The 23,578-nt window shown below is 42.8% G+C and overlaps 6 protein-coding genes across 8 annotated transcripts; 2 read left to right on the top strand and 4 right to left on the bottom strand.

The window, feature by feature from the left end:
- Positions 1-2,519: 2,519 nt before the first annotated feature.
- LOC106657265 (oxidative stress-induced growth inhibitor 2-like) lies at positions 2,520-9,622 on the top strand. Its single transcript, XM_014378671.2, has 4 exons — positions 2,520-3,261; positions 6,692-6,926; positions 7,016-8,524; positions 8,786-9,622. The coding sequence occupies exons 2-4, from the start codon at positions 6,869-6,871 to the stop codon at positions 9,025-9,027; spliced, it is 1,809 nt and encodes a 602-aa protein (XP_014234157.1). The 5' UTR covers positions 2,520-3,261; positions 6,692-6,868; the 3' UTR covers positions 9,028-9,622.
- A 136-nt stretch (positions 9,623-9,758) lies between these two features.
- On the bottom strand, positions 9,759-12,008 carry LOC106657268 (syntaxin-16). The gene is made up of 5 exons (XM_014378675.2): positions 11,572-12,008; positions 11,287-11,499; positions 11,017-11,224; positions 10,678-10,925; positions 9,759-10,602 (listed from the first exon to the last, which is right to left on the bottom strand). The coding sequence occupies exons 1-5, from the start codon at positions 11,650-11,652 to the stop codon at positions 10,396-10,398; spliced, it is 957 nt and encodes a 318-aa protein (XP_014234161.1). The 5' UTR covers positions 11,653-12,008; the 3' UTR covers positions 9,759-10,395.
- Positions 12,009-12,180: 172 nt separating this feature from the next.
- LOC106657285 (LYR motif-containing protein 4) lies at positions 12,181-12,912 on the bottom strand. Its single transcript, XM_014378698.2, has 2 exons — positions 12,810-12,912; positions 12,181-12,565 (listed from the first exon to the last, which is right to left on the bottom strand). The coding sequence occupies exons 1-2, from the start codon at positions 12,887-12,889 to the stop codon at positions 12,385-12,387; spliced, it is 261 nt and encodes an 86-aa protein (XP_014234184.1). The 5' UTR covers positions 12,890-12,912; the 3' UTR covers positions 12,181-12,384.
- Positions 12,913-13,051: 139 nt separating this feature from the next.
- LOC106657282 (probable phenylalanine--tRNA ligase, mitochondrial) lies at positions 13,052-14,724 on the top strand. The gene is made up of 4 exons (XM_014378697.2): positions 13,052-13,142; positions 13,228-13,946; positions 14,017-14,309; positions 14,388-14,724. The coding sequence occupies exons 1-4, from the start codon at positions 13,129-13,131 to the stop codon at positions 14,676-14,678; spliced, it is 1,317 nt and encodes a 438-aa protein (XP_014234183.1). The 5' UTR covers positions 13,052-13,128; the 3' UTR covers positions 14,679-14,724.
- A 14-nt stretch (positions 14,725-14,738) lies between these two features.
- On the bottom strand, positions 14,739-22,195 carry LOC106657281 (probable phospholipid-transporting ATPase IIB). 3 transcript variants are annotated; one of them, XM_014378696.2, is made up of 8 exons: positions 20,629-20,717; positions 19,884-20,099; positions 19,205-19,349; positions 18,740-19,012; positions 18,420-18,662; positions 16,189-18,337; positions 15,916-16,119; positions 14,739-15,844 (listed from the first exon to the last, which is right to left on the bottom strand). In XM_014378696.2, the coding sequence occupies exons 2-8, from the start codon at positions 19,958-19,960 to the stop codon at positions 15,711-15,713; spliced, it is 3,225 nt and encodes a 1,074-aa protein (XP_014234182.1). In that variant the 5' UTR covers positions 19,961-20,099; positions 20,629-20,717; the 3' UTR covers positions 14,739-15,710. The 3 variants fall into 3 exon arrangements, with proteins under 3 accessions (XP_014234182.1, XP_023315123.1, XP_014234181.1); XM_023459355.1 differs by lacking the exons at positions 19,884-20,099; positions 20,629-20,717 and adding an exon at positions 21,808-22,195; XM_014378695.2 differs by lacking the exon at positions 19,884-20,099 and having other exon boundaries at positions 20,629-21,176.
- A 204-nt stretch (positions 22,196-22,399) lies between these two features.
- LOC106657207 (coiled-coil domain-containing protein 103) lies at positions 22,400-23,486 on the bottom strand. The gene is made up of 2 exons (XM_014378588.2): positions 23,312-23,486; positions 22,400-23,239 (listed from the first exon to the last, which is right to left on the bottom strand). Exons 1-2 carry the CDS (start codon positions 23,462-23,464, stop codon positions 22,619-22,621), a joined length of 774 nt encoding a protein of 257 aa, XP_014234074.1. The 5' UTR covers positions 23,465-23,486; the 3' UTR covers positions 22,400-22,618.
- Positions 23,487-23,578: the final 92 nt, after the last annotated feature.

Below are 23,578 nucleotides of genomic sequence, written 5' to 3'. Positions count from 1 at the left end.
TTACATTATTTACTGTCTGCAGCGCGCGTCGCACACAAATTATTATTATTACAACCTAGACGCGAGGAACGCGACCGAATCAAGTCGCGAGCGTTACAAGAGGTATGCAACATCATCGCGTGATCGTTCGCGCGTCGCGTTTGTAACGCCACGAGGCTTATAGACAACTCAGCACCGGTTATACGTACTATTCGATATACTACATTTCGATCGCGCATACAAGATTATATGCATAAACTACAACCGAAATACGAAAATACCACCCACCCACCCAGAGTAGCTATTTTTGAAATTCCCGGAAACACAGCTTATATACTCGCGCGTTCGCCGGCCGCGACGAGAGATTCTCGTGAAAAATCGTATTATTACCGGCTCTACGAAATTACGCAATCGATCCTCGCGCGAGCTCAACGATCGACTTGCAATAGCGATCGTAATAATAACTCAACGTCTGTATACAATGCGAATGTACACGCGTGCGGCACATTGAACGTGAACTTTCGAGAGCGTACATAAATAATAAATCGTATCGCGCTCGAGCGATCATCATCATCATCATCGATCTCACTCGTCTCTTATCGTGTGTCGCGAGTTCTGCGATCGCATCGAGCTCTCACGCGTACATATACTTTGTCATATAAAAAGTCGGAATCGTTTATCGCGCGCCATGATCGTCGTAGTTCCTGTACATTATGTATTGAAAAAAAAGCTGGTAATATAAAGACGTCGTATTATTGCTTTAGATCGAATGCGATTTACCATAACGAAATTAGCATACATCGTACAATGTGCGAAGCAAGTGCATAATGTACCAACGGTAGCCAACACGTGACAAGAAAATTTGGAATCTTATTTGCAGAGCTGGAAAGTTTGATCGGAGCACAAAAGTCCACACGATATACGCCATGTATAATTTACTCATTATACAGCGATGGATGAGACACTCGGCGCCCGAAGTATCGATCGTGTCCCCGCGTACATACGTCTCGTTTACGTATATTACGTATATTTACGTATATTTTTTTCTGTATGTTATGCGCGCGCGCGCCCAAAGGAAAAAACGCCGATTCATCTTTATCTCCGCGAAATAAGCCGACGAACGAAGCGCGCGCGCTTTGGGTTTTTTGTGTGTAGAAATAAGAAATAATAATGACGAACCGGATGTATCGGACGCAAAAACTGCGACGTCCGTATAAGCAGATATTCGGCTCGGTATGTACCTATACCCTCTAAAAGTCCTGCCCGGCACGGGTATACAACATTTGAGCGCGTCGTAAGTAATAATACATGTACCGTACGATCGGCAGAAAATTTTCTCATAATTTGCATGTTAATCGCGTGCTCTGACGATATTCCGCGTGAGCTGCATCGGATGCATTTTATAACTCGAGCAAACTTGGGAAAATTTTCATCGCGCGCCAGTCTATACAGTCTGTCTATATATATTATAAGAAGCGCGTGTGTCTATTTGTGACCCGATTATTTTGCGAGATTTTTTTGCGAACGATCATCGTAATGTAACGCAAGTGTGTCTGATAAGTGCACACACAATCACACGGCTCGTCGCGCGTATCCGCGAATATACATCATTTACTTTTATATGTATATGACTTTCGACTTATCTCTCTCGTACGGCTTCTTTTCTGAATGAATGAGAATGTATTTATAGAAGATGCTGGCAATCGGTTCTTCGACGATTTCTTTTCTTTTTTCTCTCTCTCAAGACGAATCGGGTGCATTCGTAGGTGTGAGATTTCGTCCGCGGGCTTTCTAAAAACTCATTATGTCATACGGTTTCCAACGACTCGAGGTAACGACGCGTGAATTATCTTACAGCGTTCGTCTCGGCGAGGCAGATAAAGACGTTGTTTTCGATGGCAATCGATCACAAGTGGGTAATGTAATTAGTAGACACTTTACACACGATACGTGACATGATCTTTTCAACAGCGTGGGTACCCCCCGCGATATTTGCTCTTATAATTACTTATTTCATTTCAATGGCCGGGGCATGTGTAATACAAGAGTACAGCTGCGTGCACCTGTCTCTTTCATTACGTATGCGCGTCGACGGCTATTCGAAGACAGTCGACGTTCGTTAGCTGCCACAATAATACAGAGATTTGGTATGTGTTGCGGCGGCCACATGGTTACAATTGAATATACAACCAGATCGGAACACGAGAATCAACGAGATGAGCAGAATCTGAATACGGCAATCAAAGACAGGCATTGTACGTATATCGATGCGCGCAAGCGTCGAAACTCATGCATAGCAGTGACTTCCCCTCGCGAGCCGCGACTCACATCGCTGCTGCCGCTGCTGCTGCTCCACTGCTCCACTCACACGCCGCGACTATCACACTCAGCCATCCACATATTAATATATCCCCCCGCCCCGCGGAATCGCAGTTTCGCAGTTATAATATAAAACATGACTCGCATATATATTTTGAGTCGAGTCGCGTCTGTAAGTATATCGAGTCCGTTCGCTATATATATACAGTCTCGCGCGCAGCCGCACACACTGCACAATTGTCAATATATACATGCTGTGTGTATATGTGTAAAATACAACTACTGCTGCTACTGCTGACCTCTCTTCCCTTGTGCGTTGCGTTGCGCTGCGCGAGTTTTTCAGTTGTATGTAGCAGTAGTCAAGTCAGCACAAGTCGAGTCGCGAGTCAGTATACCGGCAGCACTCGGCCGACCGACACACCACAGTACAAAGCGGCACTCCAACTCCGAAATATTATTATCCACGCGCGCGACTCGTTACAAGCACTTACCCATAGATTATGTATGTCGTAGTGACTCGCGAATAAGACAACACCACCACCAGCAGAGACGACGGACAGATAGATAGTTGTCTCGTGAGCTGTCAGTTTTGTCGTGTTGAGTGTCCGTCTGTGTGTGTGTGTGTGTCTGCAGACGCAACTACCGTCCCTGTGTGTGTACAAAGTGTGTCTTTGCTGCGTGTTTATACATAATTCAACGCCGGTTCCGCAGCAGGCCGAGAACTGCGAGTCTCAGCTTTATTTTACCTGCGGCACGACAACGCATCGCAGCAGCAGCACAAGCTTTTTTACGCTTAATAAGAAGTGTCGCGACTGGCAAGTTTTTTTTGTAAAATATACAAGTGCGACCATCAACGCAGCAGCAGCAGCATCCATAGCCTTGACTGCACACGGCCACGGACAGAGTGAACATATATATCCAATATATATAGCTCTGCGGCACACGCATGTATGGCCCGATAAGGTACTTAAATTCTGGTACAATTATTTTTTGTAATTTATGTACAGCTCTCTCGAGTTGCTCTCTGTTCGTTCGTATAGCTCCGATCGGAATTCGCTTGCGGTCCTCACCGAACCCCCTCAAAATCTACTGACACAGACGCAGACTATATAACTATTTGGCAAAATTGTGGGCCACGAAACTCTATCTCTCTCTCTCTTTCTCTCGTATATGTACACATAACACAGCGATGTTTTTCATCCATTCGAGCGTCGAGCTGTGGCTGCAGACAGACAGATACGGCTCAAAGATAGAAACATTGGCCCGGAGCCTCGATTCTCTCGCAGCTCTCTTACCTCTCTCTCTCTCCGAAACACATATATTACTCTCTGCCATGTAAATGCTATACTACCTTGCGCCTCTCAGAAAAAATTACGTAACGCCGCTTTTTTTTGGTGTTCCATTTCGCGCGAGTAAATAATATACATAACGCAGGTTTGACGTTGAGCGCGGATTCGGTATATAGAAACGTATATGTACGCGAGATGCAATTCGGAGTCCTCGAAACGTCAGCAGCAGCAGCAGCAACGGCATGATACACGGTGGGGGCGGCGGCGCGAGGCGAAGAAACCAAAACCGGTAAGTATAGCTGGCCGCCGAGCGAGAGCTGCTGCACAGACATATCGGAAAAAGAGGAGGAAAAATAAAAAAAGTAAATAATACAAGCGATCACGGATTTCAGAGAGGAGTTCGCGAAGCGTCATTTCTGCTGCGTTGCCTAGAGAGAGCTCGGAGCGAAGGAGTTTTTCGCACGAGGCGGACTCGCGTAGGATGTGTGTACGTGTGCATCGTATAACAGATATGTCCGTGTGGTAGATGTGCAAAAGCCCTCCGCACCTGCGCAGCAGCAGCGGCAGCACGTCGACTCGCGGTCGTCTGCAGACAATACAGCAGCGTGTCTCGAGCTATATATTTACATGCAAGCAGGCAGCGGAGCATATACGCTGCTTTACGTCACGTTTTTTATCGAGCGGGCCGCGGCGAGCTAGCTGCTATACACAACTAGCATGTGTGTACACTTATAGCTCCGCGGCACACACTGATAAACTGCAGCTACCCTCGCACATGTGTGCACTGCGTCGCGTGTGAATATACGTATATACATACGCAGCTGCAGTTATGTACGTATATATATATATAATATACCATAGTATGCAGGGCGCAATTGTCACGATCGCCAGCACGTAGCAGCGTTCGCCGGTGTGCGCAGTGCTGGAGCGACATAAACAATGCTGCTATAGGTATATGATATAATGCAAGCGTATGCACATTTGTGCCACTCGGCCATTTCCGGACTAGGTGTACGACGACTTCTCGTTTTCTTTTTCCTCGCTTCTTTTTTTTTTTCTCTCGTTGTATACATGAGTCTCTCTCTCTCTCTCTTCTCCTGCAATTCATGCAAAGAGAGCGACGTTATACACATGCAGAGGCAATTGCCTCTATAAATAAAGTCTAATAATCTCGTGTGCGACACCGGGAGATCTTGTCCGTATGCGCGATTCGAGCTCTATTAACGTCGACATTTTTTCAACGTGACATTTCTTTCCTCCTCTTTTCATAATAACTACACATATCCCCCAACAATAACGCGCGAATTGTCAACTTTGACCTTCGCAAATTATGCGTCTGCGTTGCATCATCCTTCTCTGTCTGTCTCTCACGGAGCAGCTGCACTCGCTATATACGCATATACGTGTACGTGTGCCCCTCTCTCTCTCTCTCTCTCTCTACTCCCTCTGAATATTCAAAATCATATTATCATTTGTGCGACATTGTATATAGCGGCTTGTCATAGTCGTCACCGCACGTGGAAAAGCCGTGCGCGCCACTGCTTCTCGCGCGTATATACGAATTAATAAATCAGAATTTTTCCAAGTGCGCGTTAAGAGCGTTGAATTTTTAAAGAGCTATACGCGAGAACGGCTAATGCGCGAGCTGCAATTAAGCGTATGCGCGCTTTTTGCGCTCGCGTAAAAGGAGAGAAAAAAAACTAGTTAAAGCTGGACACTTGGGAATCTTGCTGCAATTATCCCGCATTACACATCCGTAGCGAATTGTGTGTACGTTTTCTAGTGCACACTTGCGGGGCTGTATTATACAGCGCATCGCGAGGCGCAGCTGCAGCTGCAGCAGTTGCAGAGGCTCTTCCTTGAAAAGAGACGATCGCGGCGACCTTGAATTCCAGCGTGTGCGGCGGCCACGATCCTTTTTCCTCGACGGCGGCGCACTTTCCGTTTCGAGCGCGCAGAATCTGCAGCTACACATACGTATTACATAGCACACGTATACAGCTACAATACATCTCGCTCTTTTCCTCTCGGTTTCAATGAGGCGCGCGCAAAAAACGACGCGAGCTTTTGTACAAGGCTTCATCCTATCCTTATAGAGCGTATAATACGCGTTTCAAGATGCACATTTTTCCTTTACCGATATGTAAGCGTACGCACACAGAGTCTCGTGATTCATCGGTATGAAAAATTTGCACATTTTTGTTCTCACGCGTGGCAGTGTGTCAACACCGACTACTCGCGCAAATTCGCATTCGGCGTAATCGTAGACGTTATTTCGCTTATCACTCTCCTGCCTGTGGCTGCAATGCACACGGCCGGGCCACGCAGCAGCAAATTCATTGATGAAGGAAGTAAAGTAATCGCGCCGACCGCATCTATAATCGCGTGTGGTGCTCATATCTATCTATCTCTGCCTCGAGTTCGTCATTTTATGATTTTCATTGTATTGCGTCAATTAGACCAACGTATAATGTACAAATAGTACCGATTATATACATATTGCTGTAGTGTTAAGGTCCGCGCGAGCTCAATCTTCGGCGATGATCGGCGGTGTAAGAGAAAAGGGCGAGACTTTTCTTTTCAAGTTGTTCACGGTGGCTCTGCGCGCCCAGAAGCTCTGAATTTATTTATTTCTCCTTCGAACGTACACAAATCACCCCACAAAAATACGTTACAAAATGCCCCCCCGTTTTAATACATATTGTTTACATTATACGCGTTACAATTACGACGCGTAACGTAAACGTTGATATCGAAGGTCGATCCTTTCTCGACGCACACCAGTTTTTTATTCCTCTTTTTTTTTGTTTTAAATCGCAAGGGTCTCGCGTATGTATACGCTGACTTTAATCGCGCTAAATACACATGTATAAGGTATACAATTAAATAAAGAACGAACGAACGAACGAATCGATCTCCCCGACCTCTTGCCTCAATGCGCGCAATTATTTTATAGTATACTATATCAATCGCTGACATATCAATTTCGATGAATGATGATTACAAACGACGCGATGAATTGAACAAAAAAAAAAATCGTTATCGCTTTACTACGCTATATTTACAAGTGTCACTCGCTCAATTGTGCATGATTTTTGTTGCAGATATCATTCATCGGCTCGTTGCTGCGCTGAGTCGACGACGACGACGACAACGACGACGACAATTCCATTGGAGACGAACAGAGAAAACGTCGTAGTGGTCGTACAAAAGCGGATACACATACCATAACGGCTCGTCGTCGCGGGGTAAAGAGCGCAAAAAAAAAGAAGAGAGAAACTATGCTACAGATACACGAGGATCAAGTCGAGCGAGTCAACAAGGACGTCGTCGTAATAGGTGAGTTTCATCATTACATCGATGCAGAATCAGGGCTGCAACCACAAGGTAACAATCGGTAATTCTTATGAGCTTAATTTTCTGCACAGGCAACGGACCCAGCGGCATCTGCTTGTCCTATCTCCTAGCCGGTAACTGGCCGCACTACACGTGCAAGGACCACCCGGGCGACGAGATGTTGACGGCTCGTCTGCGCTACAGCATCGCCGCGAGCGAGCTCGAGCACACCTCGGCGGCCGATCGCTCGAGCAACTGCAGCAGCGTCAGCGAGGAGGACGAGGACGAGGACGAGGAGGACAACGACTCGAACGACTCGTTCTCGTCCCTGCCGCGCGACGACGACTGCGACGACGACCGCCGCGAGGACGAGATCTCGTGTCGCTGCTGCCAACGCCTGCAAAATCGCCACTGTCTGCCCCTGAGCATGTCCAAGCCCGAGCAGCTGGAGCTGTTGGCGAGCGGCCTCGAGGGTCGCAACAGCGGCAAGCCCCTGTCCCTGCTGATGGACAATCTGCAGCATCCGTGCCTGGACGCGGGCCTCGACGTGGCCTCGCTCCTCGACTGGAAGTCCGTCCAGGAGCATCGCGAGCACAGGCCCGTGGATCACGTGGTGCTGGGCAAGGGCCCGCCTGGCGGCATCTGGCACTCGCTCGATCCGAGCGTGCTCACCATCAGCCTGACGCGCTGGATGTCGCTTCCGGGCCTCGATCTTCGGGACTGGCTGGCCAGCCTCGATCAGGACGAGCGCAGGAGGCTGCAGATCGTACCGCCGCCCGCTGACGAACAGAGTCAGAACAAGGACAAGGTGGAGCGGGTGCCCATAGGCGCCGTGGCGGCCTACTATCGCGACTACGTGACGAGGCACGCCCTGGACAAGCACTTCCGCTGCGGCTCGGTCGTCACCTCGGTCAAGCCTCTGCGGGACGGTGGCGCTTGCTGCGACGACCACGACGGCAGCAACGACGAGTACCGATGGCTCGTCGAGGGCTACGAGTACGAAAGCGGCCGACAGTTCAGGTATCGCAGCAAGCGCGTGGTGCTGGCCACCGGCGCCACGGACTCGTACAATCGGCTGGGCTGCAGCGGCGAGGACAGCCACAACTGGGTGGCCCACGACTTCAAGGCGTTCAGAAGGAAATTGGAGCGCGCCTCGCGTGGCGGTGGAAGCTGCCGCCAACAATCGCAGCAACAGCAGCAGCAATCCACTCCGGAGCCGGTGCTGGTGGTCGGCTCGGGTCTCAGCGCCGCCGACGCCATCATGGCCGCGCGAAGCCGGGGCGTACCCGTGGTGCACGTCTTCCGCACGTCGTCGCCGTCGTCCTCATCATCCTCGTCCTCTTCCAAGTCCAAGTCCGCGCGCAGCCTCGACAAAGTGCAGTGGCTGCCCGCCTCGGCCTACCCGGAGTATCACAAGGTCTACGAGATGATGGCCAACAATAGGAAGTATCCACTGTACACGCCGCTGGCCGATCACTGTGTCGTGGACTTCAGTTCGGCCTGCGACAGGCTCGCCCGCACGAAGAAGCGCAAAGTCACGCTGTGCAGTCCTCAGGGTAGGCTGCTCACGCTGAGAGTTTCCTGCGCTGCCGTCCTCATAGGTATGCACCGACTTGAAACTTTTATTAAAGCCATAGGAAAAATTGCTATGTTGTGGCAAAGTTTACAATGTTACGTTATAGATTACTCACATAGTAAATAACTAATCAATTTACTTTGTTACTTTATGTTAATATACTATGTTAGTAAATTACTACTTCATAAGCCATGTCAGTAAATTTAGTACGTTACCCAGTAATTTTTCTTATAGTATTTTACTCGATGTAAAAAGGCATTATTACTGAACTTAATTTTTGTTGCAGGATCGAAACCCGACCTGTCCTACCTGGAGAACAACGGCACGGACCTCGGCAAGTACGTCGACCGGCCGATCGACAGCCACGCCAATCCCATCAACGTCAATGTCTACACGTACGAGGTCGAGCAGGCCGCCCGTCGGGGTCTCTACGCGGTGGGGCCCCTCGTCGGCGACAACTTCGTGCGCTTCATCCTCGGCGGTGCTTACGGCGTCTTCGCCGATATACTCAACAATCAATATTCGTAATATTGCAACGAGAGCGAGTGCGAGAAATTGTAGCGAAGCTTCGACTCGTCATATTTTTTCGAAGATGTTGTATGTACATTTATAGCCTTTCCGCGATCGTGATAGGAAAAATTATATATAAATATATTTATTTATATATTTACATTTGTCTGAACACGCCCACAACATATTTGCTCATGTATAAAGGATGTAGTAAACTTTTTATAAGCGTACTATAGTGCACAAAGATGCCAGCAGCGCATCGTTTGTGCTTGAGCGCGGACACGAGTGTCACTTCTGTAATTGTATACTATCGGTCGAAACTCCATAATGTGCTGCGAGTTCGTCTCTCTGCAACGAGCTTACATTAGCCGCAATAACGTATATTTTTGTATGTGCATTCGATAATATATTATGTCATTTTCACACTGCTATTTCTACATTATATGATACTTGTGACGATGCATCATGTATTTTTGGAGAGAATTAAAAAAATCGATTATAATAGACATCCACAACACAGAAAGCGAAACTCTCGCTCTCCATACTTAAATGTGTAAGCTAGCTTTTAAGGCAAAAAAACGTCATGAAACAAAAGTCTGTGATAAAAATGGTGCGTTTTGTTGTTAATAATTTTTTTTTCGATCACACCGTCAATTATAAAAAAAAAAGATGCGTTACGACGTATAACGTTGCATTGATGCAAACGAGAAAAGAGAAATTTATAAAAGAAAAAAATGTACGTGATTATATTCCTTCAAGTACGTTCATTTTAATAACGAGAAATAAATTTAGTTATATACTATAAGACAAAAAAATTACTCTTGCATTCTAACTTTGAGTCTTCCTTTACCACACAACCAACGAACTTTTGTACAATTATACGAAATCATATGGAAATAAGTATAAATTATTAACGTATAGCTATTTATTTTTATATCTTTCAACACTTTTCTTATTTTACTGTTTACAATTTTTCACATAATCGTCGTGTTCCTTTTCTTACTTTTACCCAGATTATAGTACATCGAATAAGAATATTTTGCTTAGTTCGAGCCTTCTAAAGTAGATAACACCAATATTGGAAATTTTTTACTTTAAAGTAATTAAAACTAATTGGACACATAAGTTTTTAAGTAATATATCAGTCTATTATTGTTACACTTTTGTTTATAAATACTGTATGTCTTTAAAGAATTTTTACCAAACTAGCAGCCATCATCTCGACCGCTAATATTTTTCAAAGTGAGTAATTGTATGAGTAAAATTGAGTAAGTTCTACACCAACAAAATATTAAAAATTTACATGCATGAATTTCAACAACCAAGAATTTTTAACAGTAATTAATCTATGTTACAATTTTAAAAATATATTACAAAAACGATTGACTAAGAAAATAATATATAAAAAATTAAAAATGACATTATAGAACCTGCAAGTATTAAAATGCAGTACACTTTACGATTACTTCTTTTGTAAGTTTCTGCTTTTTTTAATTGCTGACAGCCTTCGTGAACTTGAACTTGAGTTTGTTCTACGTGATAATCTATCCTATCTAAAACTGTTCCTTGGTCCTGAACCATAACTGCTAATTCCTAAAATGAGAATCATTTTGATGGTTTAAAAACTATAAAATATACTAAAACTTATCAAGTTAATGAAAAATATACCTTAAATACATCATGAAGTTCTGATACACTTTTGACAATATGTTCTACTTCTTGTTCCCGTTCGGAAGCCATCTGAACATCTAGTTCAGCATCGTCTAATTGAAGAAGAACATCTTGTTTTTGATGGCTTGGCCATGAGTTAGCGCTTGTATCAGTATCAATTACATCATTGAACATATAATCCGATGATTTGGAAAAAAATTCATCTTCAAAAAATAGTTTATTTCTCTCTTCTCTAGAATTAATTTCTTTAAAAAAAGAAGCAATAAAAGAACATTAATGTTTCTATTCTTACACATAAATTCTACGAGGTAATAAATTAAGTAACATTTAATTTACTTTGTAAATAGTCCTGTTGTGCAGCTCGATATTTGAAACCAAGATTTTGCATGGCTGTAGAAATGGCTCTGACTGCACTCGATGCCAACTGTTTTTCTGCATGTTTATGTTCATGCCTGCCCGCTGATTTTATTGTTTGTACTTGTCTAAATCCACTGGAAAAAGCTCTGCTTATATCTCTAGTCAATTGTTCTATTTGACGCTCTTCCTACAAAGTAATGTACAAGTTTGAATAAAGAGTACAATTTTAACAAATTTTTCAATACATACCTGTGGATTATCATCTAGAGTAGGCCTGTGTAATTGTTTAGATTGTAATTCTATTAAGCTATCTATTTTAGTCTTCAAACGACTTAATATGTACTGAGCCTCTTCCAAGGCATCGATCCAAGGCGGTGGAGCTGTACTGTAACTCATCCCTCTTAGTTCTACTCCATCTATTCCCAGTTCAGGATCAACAAGGGCCATGCGATCCGACATGTTCTACAGATAAAATTCCACACTTACAGTAAGGCTTATAGTTAAGAAATTTTTTTCAAAAATTATTCAAAGTACCTGTTCTGCATAAATATGCTTTGCTGTCAAAGCATTATTCCGCATAATTATGAAAGCCTCCGTTAAGTTTCTCGTCGTCATGTTGTCTATCTATGATTAGGCAAGATAAAATGTAATACCAGCAAAAAACTACGCACGAAAACAGATCGATAAACAACAAGTTGCACGAGTATGACACATTTGTCCGTGCAGTATGGCCGTGAGTCGGTGTTTGTTGTGGAACATAAAACACGCACTCGTTTTCATGGTAGACTCGACATCGGGGATCGCGGCTTCGTCCACGGGAAACGAAATTAATGAGCTTGCTACGACGGCACTTTTTGATTACATGATAATGAGCGCAGTTTGCACTGTGTGCCACACCAAAATCGTTATCATACTGTTGACTTGCTACTGCGGACTATGGATAAGATAACCTAAAGCAGACGGTTTTTCGATACAGCTGACGCTAGTTACTTTGCCGCGAATCCCTAGAAATATTTGTCACTATAACGTAAGCTCGTGTTTATAGAAAAAATAATCAATTTTTTTATTCAAGAATTTTTTATTGAAAATAAATGTTAAACTTCCATTTAAATGACAATTTTTTTTATTAAAAATCCATAGATAATATAATAAATTTTTTGATTGAGCTATAAATGTCACAACTATTCACAAAACAAATAAAACATAATATCATATCAACAACGTTGTGCTCACTTTTCATAAAAAAGGAACGACGAGTTTTTCAGAGAGTGCCATATCCTATCGTTTTATTTTCAATATATTTACAGTCTTATTCAGTGAACTTAAACAACAATTAGTCCTGGGATCTCACTTGTTCTTCATTTCTATAACTAATTTGTCGGTTTTGTACAGATTGCCAATCAACACTTGTCTTTTCAACATTTCCAGAGATTCTAGTCCTTTGTTGTAAAACTCATTGATTTTCGTCGAGTCTTCCAAGGCTTTGTTTTGACGGAATTCGTGCCGTATTTTTCTTAGAGCATACTCTCTGAAAAAAAATAATAAATTGTCTTTATTAACTATTATTCAATAAATTATTTAATTTAATTCCAATACGAATCGATAAAAATATTTCGTAATATTGCTCTATGTCAATAGTTGTCATTTATAAATTGTACATAGAGGTTAGAATGAAACTGGAAACTATGAGTCGTACAATCTACAAAAACACCACTACGAATGTCACATTTCAAGCATACGATACAATGAAAAATCCTCGAAGTTTCACTCACCTGTAATTGTAACTCGCCCACTTTTTGCTTTCTTTCAACAAATCACGATAAAGATTTAGAACAACTTTTCGGCTTGCCATGATGCCGTCAGTTTGTGATACTATAATATGCCGAATGGGAATTGGCCTCGGATATGTAATTCTGGTATTAGTGCAGAGCGCCTCGCAGACTGCAGTGGACGATTGGACATGCTTCACGTAAACAAGTCGAGCTTTCCATGCGTCTAGCAGACGAATTTTTCCATGCTATAAAAATAAGTCTTGGCCCGTTCGGGTGAAGTTTGTTCTGGCAAAAAATTGCTTTGGAATAATTTTAAAACATGCACGTACCTTGGTAAGTAACCAATGATGAATAATGATGGTTAGGTAGCACGCGGACTTTTTGCGTCTTAATGAATAAACCAAAATGTCAATTTTAGGGTACGAGCTCTCTTTGCGGCGAGATGCTGCCGACACAAGTTTACAGGCAGAGCATTGTCAACGGCCCCTGATTTACACAATTCGCAAGGTTGCATTGAGCTTCTTGGTCAAAAGTATCCTACCGACGAGTGGACGAACGTCACTCCAAAAATCATAGAAAAGTTGGATCGAAAGCTCCACATCACAAAAAATCATCCCCTGTCTCATGTAAGACAAATTATTGCCAACCACTTTTACAAATCGTACTCCAACAGAGGCAATAATCCATTGTTCAGTATCTATGATAATTTGAGTCCTGTCGTCACGACTAAACAAAATTTTGATTCACTATTGGTACCATCCGATCATCCTAGTAGGAAGAAAACTGATTGTTATTATGTAAATCGAGATATGTTATTGAGAGCTCATACAACGGCTCATCAAGTAGAACTTATTTCTATGGGCTTGGATAATTTTCTAGTGATTGGAGATGTTTATCGAAGAGATGAAATTGACTCTACCCACTATCCTGTTTTCCATCAAGTAGATGGTGTGAGACTCTGCACTGGAGATGAAGTTTTTCAAAATGTAAAGGGGTCAGGGAAATTGAATATTTTTGAACACAGAGGTGTTGAAGGTACCGATAAGCAAGGTTGCCACACATTGGAGGCAGTGAAAGTAATGGAATATGATTTGAAACAAGTACTAGTTAGCTTAGCTCAAGCTCTTTTTGGTCAAAGTAAGATTTACCTTTATTTGTACTTCACTCTATTCAATAGTTTGTAATAATCAAAAAAATTATTTTACAGGTGTTAAATACAGATGGGTTGATGAATATTTTCCTTTCACTCACCCATCGTGGGAGCTAGAAGTTTTTTTCAATGGCAAATGGATAGAAGTCCTTGGTTGTGGAATTATTCGCCAAGAAATTTTACAAAGAGCTGGAATTTCTGACAGGATTGGATGGGCTTTTGGTTTAGGACTGGAAAGGCTTGCAATGTGTTTATATTCTATCCCAGATATCAGATTGTTTTGGAGTCTTGACAGTGGATTTTTAAATCAATTCATAACTGATGATCCTCATAAAAAGATCACCTACAAGGTATTTACAATTAAGGTTCTATTAACGAAAATTTTGTAAGTAAACTAGTTATTAATGATCTTAAAATTTATGTTATAGCCTGTTAGTATCTATCCACAGTGTAGCAATGATATAAGTTTTTGGCTACCTCAAGATTCTGCATATTGTTCAAATGACTTTTACGATCTTGTCAGAGATATTGGTGGAGATACTGTTGAACAAATTCAACTTGTAGATGAGTTTGTTCATCCAAAGACAAAAAACGTATCTCATTGTTACAGAATAATTTATAGACACATGGAAAGAGTTCTTACACAAGATGAAGTGAATGATATTCACAAAAAAATTGAAAAAGCATCTAAAGATCTATTACATGTTGTTATCAGATGAATATGTCTGAAATTAATTATATTAATGCTGTATATATTGTAAAATAATTAACCAATTGTATTTCAACGAATATAATACATTTTTATTTATTGAAAAATCAATTATAAATGTACAATATAATTAACAAAACTTTAATTGGCAAAAAACTCATCTATTGCCCAACTTTCATAGAAATCCTATTTTTTTCTACTTTTGTTTTGAAAAAAACATTTCTAATTTTCGAGAAAAAAAAGTAAATAAAAAAAACTAAAGCTACATTGATTTTGATGCTACTCTAACAAACTAGAAAACTGTTCTACAAATTTGAGCAATCTCAGAAATATGTGCTATCAGACATAAATCATAATTTCTTTGGTAAATAGATCATGTCTAGTTACAATTTTGTGAAAGTCAAACTTGTCAAAAATTAATCTTTAGATTATCGTTTGAATATTATAAATACATTTTTTTAAGAAATTCTTAGGAATTAACTTATCTTATTAAAATTGCATATGGTTCTTTCTCAGAGAGTTATTATCGTGTGAGATATTAAATTATAAAAAAGTCAGTAAAATAATTATATATGTACTTTTTACACCAGCAAGCTTCATTCAACTTTCATACTACACCATCACAGTCGGTTTTCTCTGACATTTGTACAAGAGATAATTCAATTTTCATAACATTCATCAAACGTAACTATCAATTAATATAATAATAAATAAATATTGTGATTGGTGTTAAAGATGAAACATGAAACTAAAATCTGTTACAATATATTATGTGAATGGAAGCCATTGGAAAAAAGCAAATCAATAAATAAAAATGATCAATCTCTCATTCGTATAAAAACTATACGACAATACTGAAACCATGTGAATTTTTTATCACATACTACTGCAAAATTTGTAACAAATGCGATTTCTAAAGTACCAAGATACTTTGGAGCATTTTACACTCTTCACGTTTTTGATTTCAGACACCGTCGACCTATTTGTGAAAATCCGTGCGCCTCTCATTTATCGATTGGAATTTTTCCAAGCGGTAATAGATTTATGTAAGTTTGGTGTAACTGGGTGGAGAGAATTTTCTTCTCAATAATTGAATTACATAAAGAGGAAGGCAGGACACGACAGTTATCAGCACTACTTTCCACAAGAAACTCGTTGTTTTAATGAACTCAGAATCTGGAAGATGAAATTAAAAATTATTATAAAATGTCTTTAAAATTGTTCACACTATTTTTAATAACACTTACCAAAATAATCTTTCAAGACAACCAGTGACAGCATATACAAGGCCAACGAGAAAAGCTCTGCAATAACCATTAAATGATGCCACGTTCGTATTGTCAATGCAACCATGATGAGCTCGGTCAAGATAAGGGCTGAAAAACTGATGGCCACAATATGTATAAATTCATCCTCAAATAGGATTAAAGCGCCATACATGATAACGCCACCTAAAAATGATAAAAAATGAATATACAAGTAATTTTCAGAATTTTAAAATTATTCTCAAGAGATTTTACCTTGATAGATACTTATTAAAACCCATATAAAGAAGGTTTTATAAGATAACGATCGACCTTTACTAAGATCTTTGTACAACTCTGGGAAAGTTAGCGCAGTTTTTCCAGTCACATCCTTATCCAACACCAATGAGAATACGGGGAACATAGTGTATATGGTAGCGTATCCAACCATCAAAAATCCTTGGTACAGAGGTACCGAAGAGAAGTAAAACACAGCCGAGAAGACGGCCTGCATGGTGGAAATGATGAGACCACGATGAATGACGAACTGACTGAGAGCGGCGGATCGTTTGTAGCTGCGCCTGCCGTGAACCAGCAGCAGTTTCGCCAGATGGCTGAATTGCGTGATGGAGAAGTCGGCAGCCAGGGAGGCTTGTCGGCCCTCGAGGCCCTCGAGGCCGATGCCAGCGTCGGCGGTCTGTATCATGGATACGTCGTTGCCGCCGTCTCCGACCGCTGCGGTTCGCTTACCCGTGTGTCTCTGTATCAGACTGACCACCTCGGCCTTTTGCGTGGGCGAGCAGCGGCAGCACACGACGGCCGGCGAGCCGCAGGCCAGCTCCAGAAACTCATCCTCGTAATATTGTAAGCACACGTCGAGAGAGTCTCCACTGATGACTAAAGCGCAGTCCTGCTTTTTGCGAAAAATATTAAGCTCCAGATGAGCATCCGTGCGGGTGACGACCGGCTTGAAGACGTGCAGGCTCTGGGTGCGCGACACGAGCCTCGACGACTTGGCGATGCACTGGGCCGTCTCCAGCTTGTCGCCCGTGAGCATCCAAATCTTGATCCCAGCGTTTCTCAGCGATTCCAGAGTCGATCGGACCTTGTCTTGCAGCTTGTCCTCGACACCCGTGACACACAACAGTTCCATTTCTCTCTCGAGGCTCTCGATGACCGCCGCCATCCTGGATCCGCGCTCGGTGACGCACAGTCGCGCGGCGTTGTACTTCGACTCGAAATCAAGGTACTGCTCCTCGGTCAAATTTTTCTTGGCGACGACGAGGGTTCTGAAACCTTCCCTCGCCATGTTGCCGCACTCCTCTTCGAGCCAGTCGTTGTACTGCACGATGCCGGACATAACGACGTCGGCTCCTTTCAAGTAGAACGTAATTTGACCCGAAGACTCGTCCTTGATGATGATGCCCATTCGCTTGGTCTCGGGCGTGAAGGGGAACAGTTGCAGAACTGTGTACTTCAGAATCTGTCCGTTCTCCGCTCTCAATTGCATGGAGTTCAAGTCTCGCTTCACCAGTGCCAGGCCCACCTCCTCGGTCCATTTGACGAGAGCCACCTCGTCCGGGCTCGAGGCTTGATATGTGAGGCCTTGCTTCGAGGTATAGTCATTGGCAGGCGTTTCCGATTGGCTTTGTACGGAGCTCGTTTCGACAGTTTCAATACTGGCGGTGTCCAGTTTGTTGTTGGAGCCTTTGTTGAGCTCTTTGTTGTTCACGTCGTCGTACACAGGTGTGACGTTGTGACACAACGCCAGAGCGTGCACCGCCTCGTAAACCCTGGTATTTTCCGATCTTCGCATTTTTCCGGAATTTTGCACAACGACTTTGGGAGATCCGTTATCCGGTGTGTAGAAGGTACGTAGAACCGAGGACACCTCTTCGAATGAATCTTGTCCGTAAGACACGGTGCCCAAGTGTAATTTTTTGAAGATCATGATATTTTGCGTCAGCGTTCCAGTTTTGTCGCTCAACAGATAAGATATTCTTCCAAGCTCTTCCGGTATAGTGGTTGTTCTCACTACGGTACCTTTGATGGCTTGATCTTTTTGAATGCACCAAGAATAGAAAGTCTTACCCATGTCCAAGTTTACTCGAAGACTTATTGGAATAATGTACGAAAACAACAGTATAAAACGGAACATGTACCGATACCAAGGTCCACTAAAACCTTTCAGACACATCATTACTAGAGCCAAGCCTATAACAGCGCAGAAGAGGACCTTCGTTAGTTGATTGATTTCCTGATCAAGCAAGCCAACTTTTGATCTGGGAGCTGAATGATTCATTAAAGATCTGGTTTCCTGACCCGTGTAGACTACAACTCCTAATGCTGAGCCAGATGCAACAGCAGTATTAGCCCACAGTGTATTGTCAACTCCAAGACTCTCTTCGCTGTTTGGTCCATCATGCTGAAATAGTTTTCATCATTACAAATACATATCTGGGAAATTTTTGAATAATTATAAAAAAAAATTAGCGTTGGATACGTACTCTAGTAAAAGTACCAATAAAACTGTGAATGTCTTTTTGAGGTTTTTCAACATAGAGGCTGGCTTTGATATCAAATAATTGATGGTCAGATTCTAGTTTTTGCGTAGTTGGAACTGCCAAACGAAGCTTCCAATCTGTTTCTCCATCTAATTGATCAGTTCTTACGAAGCATGCTCCAGACTTTTCTGTAGTTCTCAATAAGACCAAATCAGCAGGTACTCTTTGTCCTTTTTCAACAATGACCTAATCAAAAATTGAATCAATTAGAATATATGGTATGTAATTTAGAACAATTTTAAAGGTATTATAGTAATTCATACCAAATCTCCAACTTTTAATTTGGAACTAGGTATCAGCTCAGGCGTGACAGATCCTTTCACCAATCTTAAATATTTTTGACCATTTACTTCTTTATCCCTCTTATATCTTCTAAAATCATCAACTGCTTCTCGACAGAGAGTTACTGCCAAAACAAAGCACAGCGGCCCCCAATAAGTGTAAAGATATCCAATTCTTATGTCAGGTATAAACTGTGAGATGGCCATAAGAAGAAAATAGAGATTCAAAAAGAATTTGAATTGTTGAAAGAGAACCTGAAACAAAAGTATAAATATTTATTACAGTGAAATGTCCAACATTCATATATAATTAAAAACTCTCTATTTATAGTCCAAAATAATCTCTAATATTAATGTTTCGCAAACTTGAAAGTATAGGCTTACAAAGACAGATTATTTTGAACTGCAAATAAACAGACTAATATTATTAATAGTAAGTGCTTGTACCATCGGTAAAAAGGTGATGATGCTGTACTTTTGGTTCCGAATCACATTAGTTGGAAATTTCTCATGTAATGGCTGTCCAATGGCTATTGTTCTGGCCCTGAGTTCTTTTTCTTTGCAGCATTTTCGCCACATCCATGTGAAACACCTGAAAAGTACAATTAGCATTGAAAATATACAAAATAAAGCAAAACATGTATAAACATTGATAGTAAAAAAAGCCAAAAAAATATAGAATGTAAGTTATTACAACTAAAGATAATTATTGACAAAACAAGCATGATTGATCTTATCATCAATTCATTTAAAAATGATAAACAAAACAAGTGAAAACTAAGTATCAGTAATAACTATAAAGCTAAGCTCAGAACATGCTCTCAGCAGTTGATTTTTACAGATATTTTTACTGGTAATTTCATATATTACATTAGACGACCAGTAAAAGTACCAGATTAAATCATCAAATGAACACAGATGAGATAAATTAAGAGAATTTCAATTATCACAGTCTAAATGAGTGAATCCCTTACGCACCAACTAAAACAAACTAACGATGAAAAGAATGATCGGACGGCTCAAATAAATAATAAACAGGCAGCTAAACACAGTGCTAAATAAAAAGATCTGAGAGCTTTTTTACAAAAGTAGAAATGAGTAGTGTTTAATATAAAAGAAGAATTACAAAAATCCTCGAGGAAAGCGACCAATTGTCGTGCAAAAACGTCGAAGTCGATCCATGATAGGTAATTTATCACTCATTGATGGACAAAGTAGAGAAAGAGTGTGACGCTCTTACAATAATATACTTTTATTATACTGGTGCCGTAGTGTGCCAGTACACCAGGTAGCAATCAGAGAAATCTCTTTCTAACAATCATCAAAATTGTCGCCTTGGGTGCTGCTTATAATACGGCCAGAGAGAGAGAGAGACAGAGAGAGAAGATGACATTATTTGTATATGTGTATACTCTGCATGTTTATTGTTACGGATTTAAGAATCGCGTGCGCGGAAACCCATACATACATCCAACAATCTCACGCACACTCACTCGCCAAGTATATGTAACGTTAGTTATAGTCATAGTTGGGAAAATCATTGGCGTGAATACGTAAACTGCGTACTTAGACGAGGTATAGCCGTAAAATATTCTCGCTTAAAAAAATCGATCGCTATTCACGAAGTGTAAAAAAAACAAACAAGATGACTATAAGACTGCTGTGATTACAAGCAAAATGCTTATTATTATATGACTATAGTCGCACTCGCACTCGCACGCATACACATACGCGTTGAACATTTAATTGAAAAAACTGCATTATGTATATAGTAAAGCCACACACGCAAACGCAATAATATCCGTGCGGCGGTCGTGCAGTTTTTGCCATAATAAGACGTCGTCGATCGCGCAGTCAAGCATTAACTTTACCTAGTGAAAGGGCTGCTCTTTTTCGGTTTGCTAATCAGAGGAATGTCCTCCCTGGGTAAGCGTATGGTGGTCGAGTTGGCGCTCTGCATCGACGACGGCTCGTCGCTGCCGCTGTTGATGACCAATCGTCGCTGATGAAGCTGGCTGGGATTCTCCATCATCTCGAAGCTACATCCAGCGGCTTCCTCGGATACGCCGAGGCTTTGCGCCCTAATCGTCCTATTATCGCTGCCGATGACTAATTATAAAATGCGACAACACACTGCAGTGCACCCACGCATGCAGTATATTGGAAGCCTATAGTAGTGGAGTCCGAGTAACCTGCATACACACACACACACACACACACACATACACCATCCACCCACGCAACACTCGGGGCTAATGTATCGTACCGAACGAGTTTTCGAGAATAATTTTTTACTGCACACGACGCACGATCTTCGTGGCCATGTACAACACCTAAAAAAGATAACTGGCACTCGACGACTCCACCGCGTATCTCCTCGCGCAGTGGTACACAACTCTATGTGCGCGAGTATAATGAGTAATACGACAAAAAAAGTGAGCGCAAATACATGCAAGCACTGCTGCTGGTTGCAGAGGCAGCAGCAGCAGCAACGAGAGCGAAAGAGAAGGAAGACATATTATTAGATATACGCCAGCCGCATGACGTCATCGATATAAACACAGAAATGTCAGTGTGTGACAGTATAGTGTACATAAGGCTTGTGTGGTGGTATGTGCGCCTGCACGAGAGGCAGTAGCTTCGACTGCGATATGCGACGGTCGACAACATCGCTGCGCGCTGCAGCCGACAAAACAGATGATCCGTAGCAGCAGCAGCAGTCAGCACACACAACAATAACAAATCGACCGAGAATGCCTCGGAATTTTTTCTCTCTCTCTCTCTGCCTGTAGGTCAAATTTTGAGCTTCGATTGGAATTTTAGAAAAACAGATGCTCGTTAGAAAAGACACGAAGGGCAAATATCTCGGGCACGATATATGCGATAAGAGTATCGTCCATGTATAACCTAAAACATGGCTCGCCGACGACGATGCGGTCGTAGCATAAAAAAACGTCGATGTTTCGACTCTACCGCCGGTATACGAGCATTGACGAGGTCAATGTCGAAAACGAGCCTCTCGCCTCGTTTGACAATAGCAAATTGCTTACCCGCAAAGCGCGTGTTTGAGCAGGGCCGAGCACTTGGACAGCCGCCTGCGCTGCTTGAGTCGATTGTTGCTGACGATCCTGTAGCGGTCGTCGCTGGGCTGGAGCAGATAGTCCGTCTCCTCGTCCATCTCGAAGTCCTGATGATCGTCGCTGCTCTGACGCCGCTGATGGAAGTCGCTGTTGGTGGAGGCCAAGCCAGTCGGCGTCAGGTCCTCTAACCTCATCGAGGTGCTCCTCATGGTTTTGCTACTACCGTCTAACACTTTTCACTGGAATTCGGTGGCCAGCTCGCGGCCGGATAATTTTCTCCGGGCCTCGAGGTGACTATTGCTGCTCTCGTTATCGCTGAAAAACTACCTGCGCTTACACTACTCGTGGCACACGTGGCCCAACTCGACATTATTTCTTTTCTTTTTCGGTCTGTATCTAATCACCGCGCGCGAAGCGAGTCGGCACCGACTGCGACTGAGAGTTAGATGTACGAGAAAACTGCGGGAGTGATGTATTTTTGCGCGGAGGGTGCATGTGTATAATGTAGTACGAGCAGCGGCAGTCACGAAGGATGAGCGCGCAACAGCCTATACAGCCTCATACAGCAGGACTGCAACTCAAACTGACAGTTGGTAAACTTTCCGTGGCAGCTGATTGTTTATCGTATATATGCGGGACGCTCTTATCGCCTATGCTTATCTCAATAATTAAAAAATAAATAAAATAGGTATAGTAGATAAAAAAAAATAAGAGAAGAGAAAAATCGTGGAGTTTCGAATATAGAAAATGCGATGTACAATTGCGAGATCTCGTCAATTTTTTATTCGTGCGTCGGCGACAATTGTGCCTTGGGCACGAGCAGTATGTCGTAGTGCGACGCGACGAAGATGAAACGCTGCAGCTGTCGCTTGTCCGCGGTGTCGACGAGCTCGTACAGCCTCTCGAAGGTACGGTCGATCGGCGCCTTGTTCTCGATCATCGACAGATTCAGCACGAAGCGACGACACTGGCCCAGCAGCTCGAGCAGGCCCAGCAGCTGTCGAACCCTTTCCGGTTGTTCCTTATCGTCATCGTTTTTTTCTCCGATCATGTCGAGGGTGCAGTCGAACAGCTCCTCGAGGAACTCGGTGGGCACCTCGCCACCGAAGAACTTATCCTTGAGCCGGTCCTGGAAGCGCACCAGGTAGGCGAGCTTCTTGCGGGGCTCGCGCAGGCGATGCCAATACTTGACGAACTCTTGGCTGGTCTTGGGCTCGATCTTCGGGTCTAGAGGGTCGATTTCCTCCTCGCCCTCCTTCGGTCTCATCTCGGCCATGCGTGCCTCGACGTCGCCGCCCGCTTTTTCATCGCTGTCTACGGCGACGGCGCACTGATTCCACGAGCCCTGGGCTCGCTTCTTCGTGTCGTTCTTGTCGAGGGGCCTCAGATGGGCCGCTTGCACCTGTGCACGATCCCTCGATTATTTGAATTATTTTAACTCGTAAAGTCGAGGCTCTGTATACATACTACTCACCATGTGACGAAAGTCGTCGTAAGTCGGCACCCTCTGCTCGATCGCCCTGATCTTGGCGTCGTTCTGCAGCTTGTAAAGCTCGTCGGCCTTGAGGGCCACGTCGAGCTCGGCCTCGAGCGCTCGAAAATCTATCGGCTCCTTTAAAATGCTCATTTTTTATCTTATTGTACGTAGAAAGCAGCGGCGGCAGCAGAAGCGAGCATAGGAGCCACCTCGCTGCACAGCAGTTGCGGCTGAGAATAAACAACGCCTCGGTTGCCATGACAC

This window comes from Trichogramma pretiosum, unplaced genomic scaffold (assembly GCF_000599845.2).
Source record: "Trichogramma pretiosum strain Unisexual culture from Peru unplaced genomic scaffold, Tpre_2.0 scaffold66, whole genome shotgun sequence".
In the NCBI taxonomy this organism is placed as follows: domain Eukaryota; kingdom Metazoa; phylum Arthropoda; class Insecta; order Hymenoptera; family Trichogrammatidae; genus Trichogramma; species Trichogramma pretiosum.
Note: the sequence above shows the minus strand (reverse complement) of the source record. Positions and strands in the feature narration are given on the sequence as shown.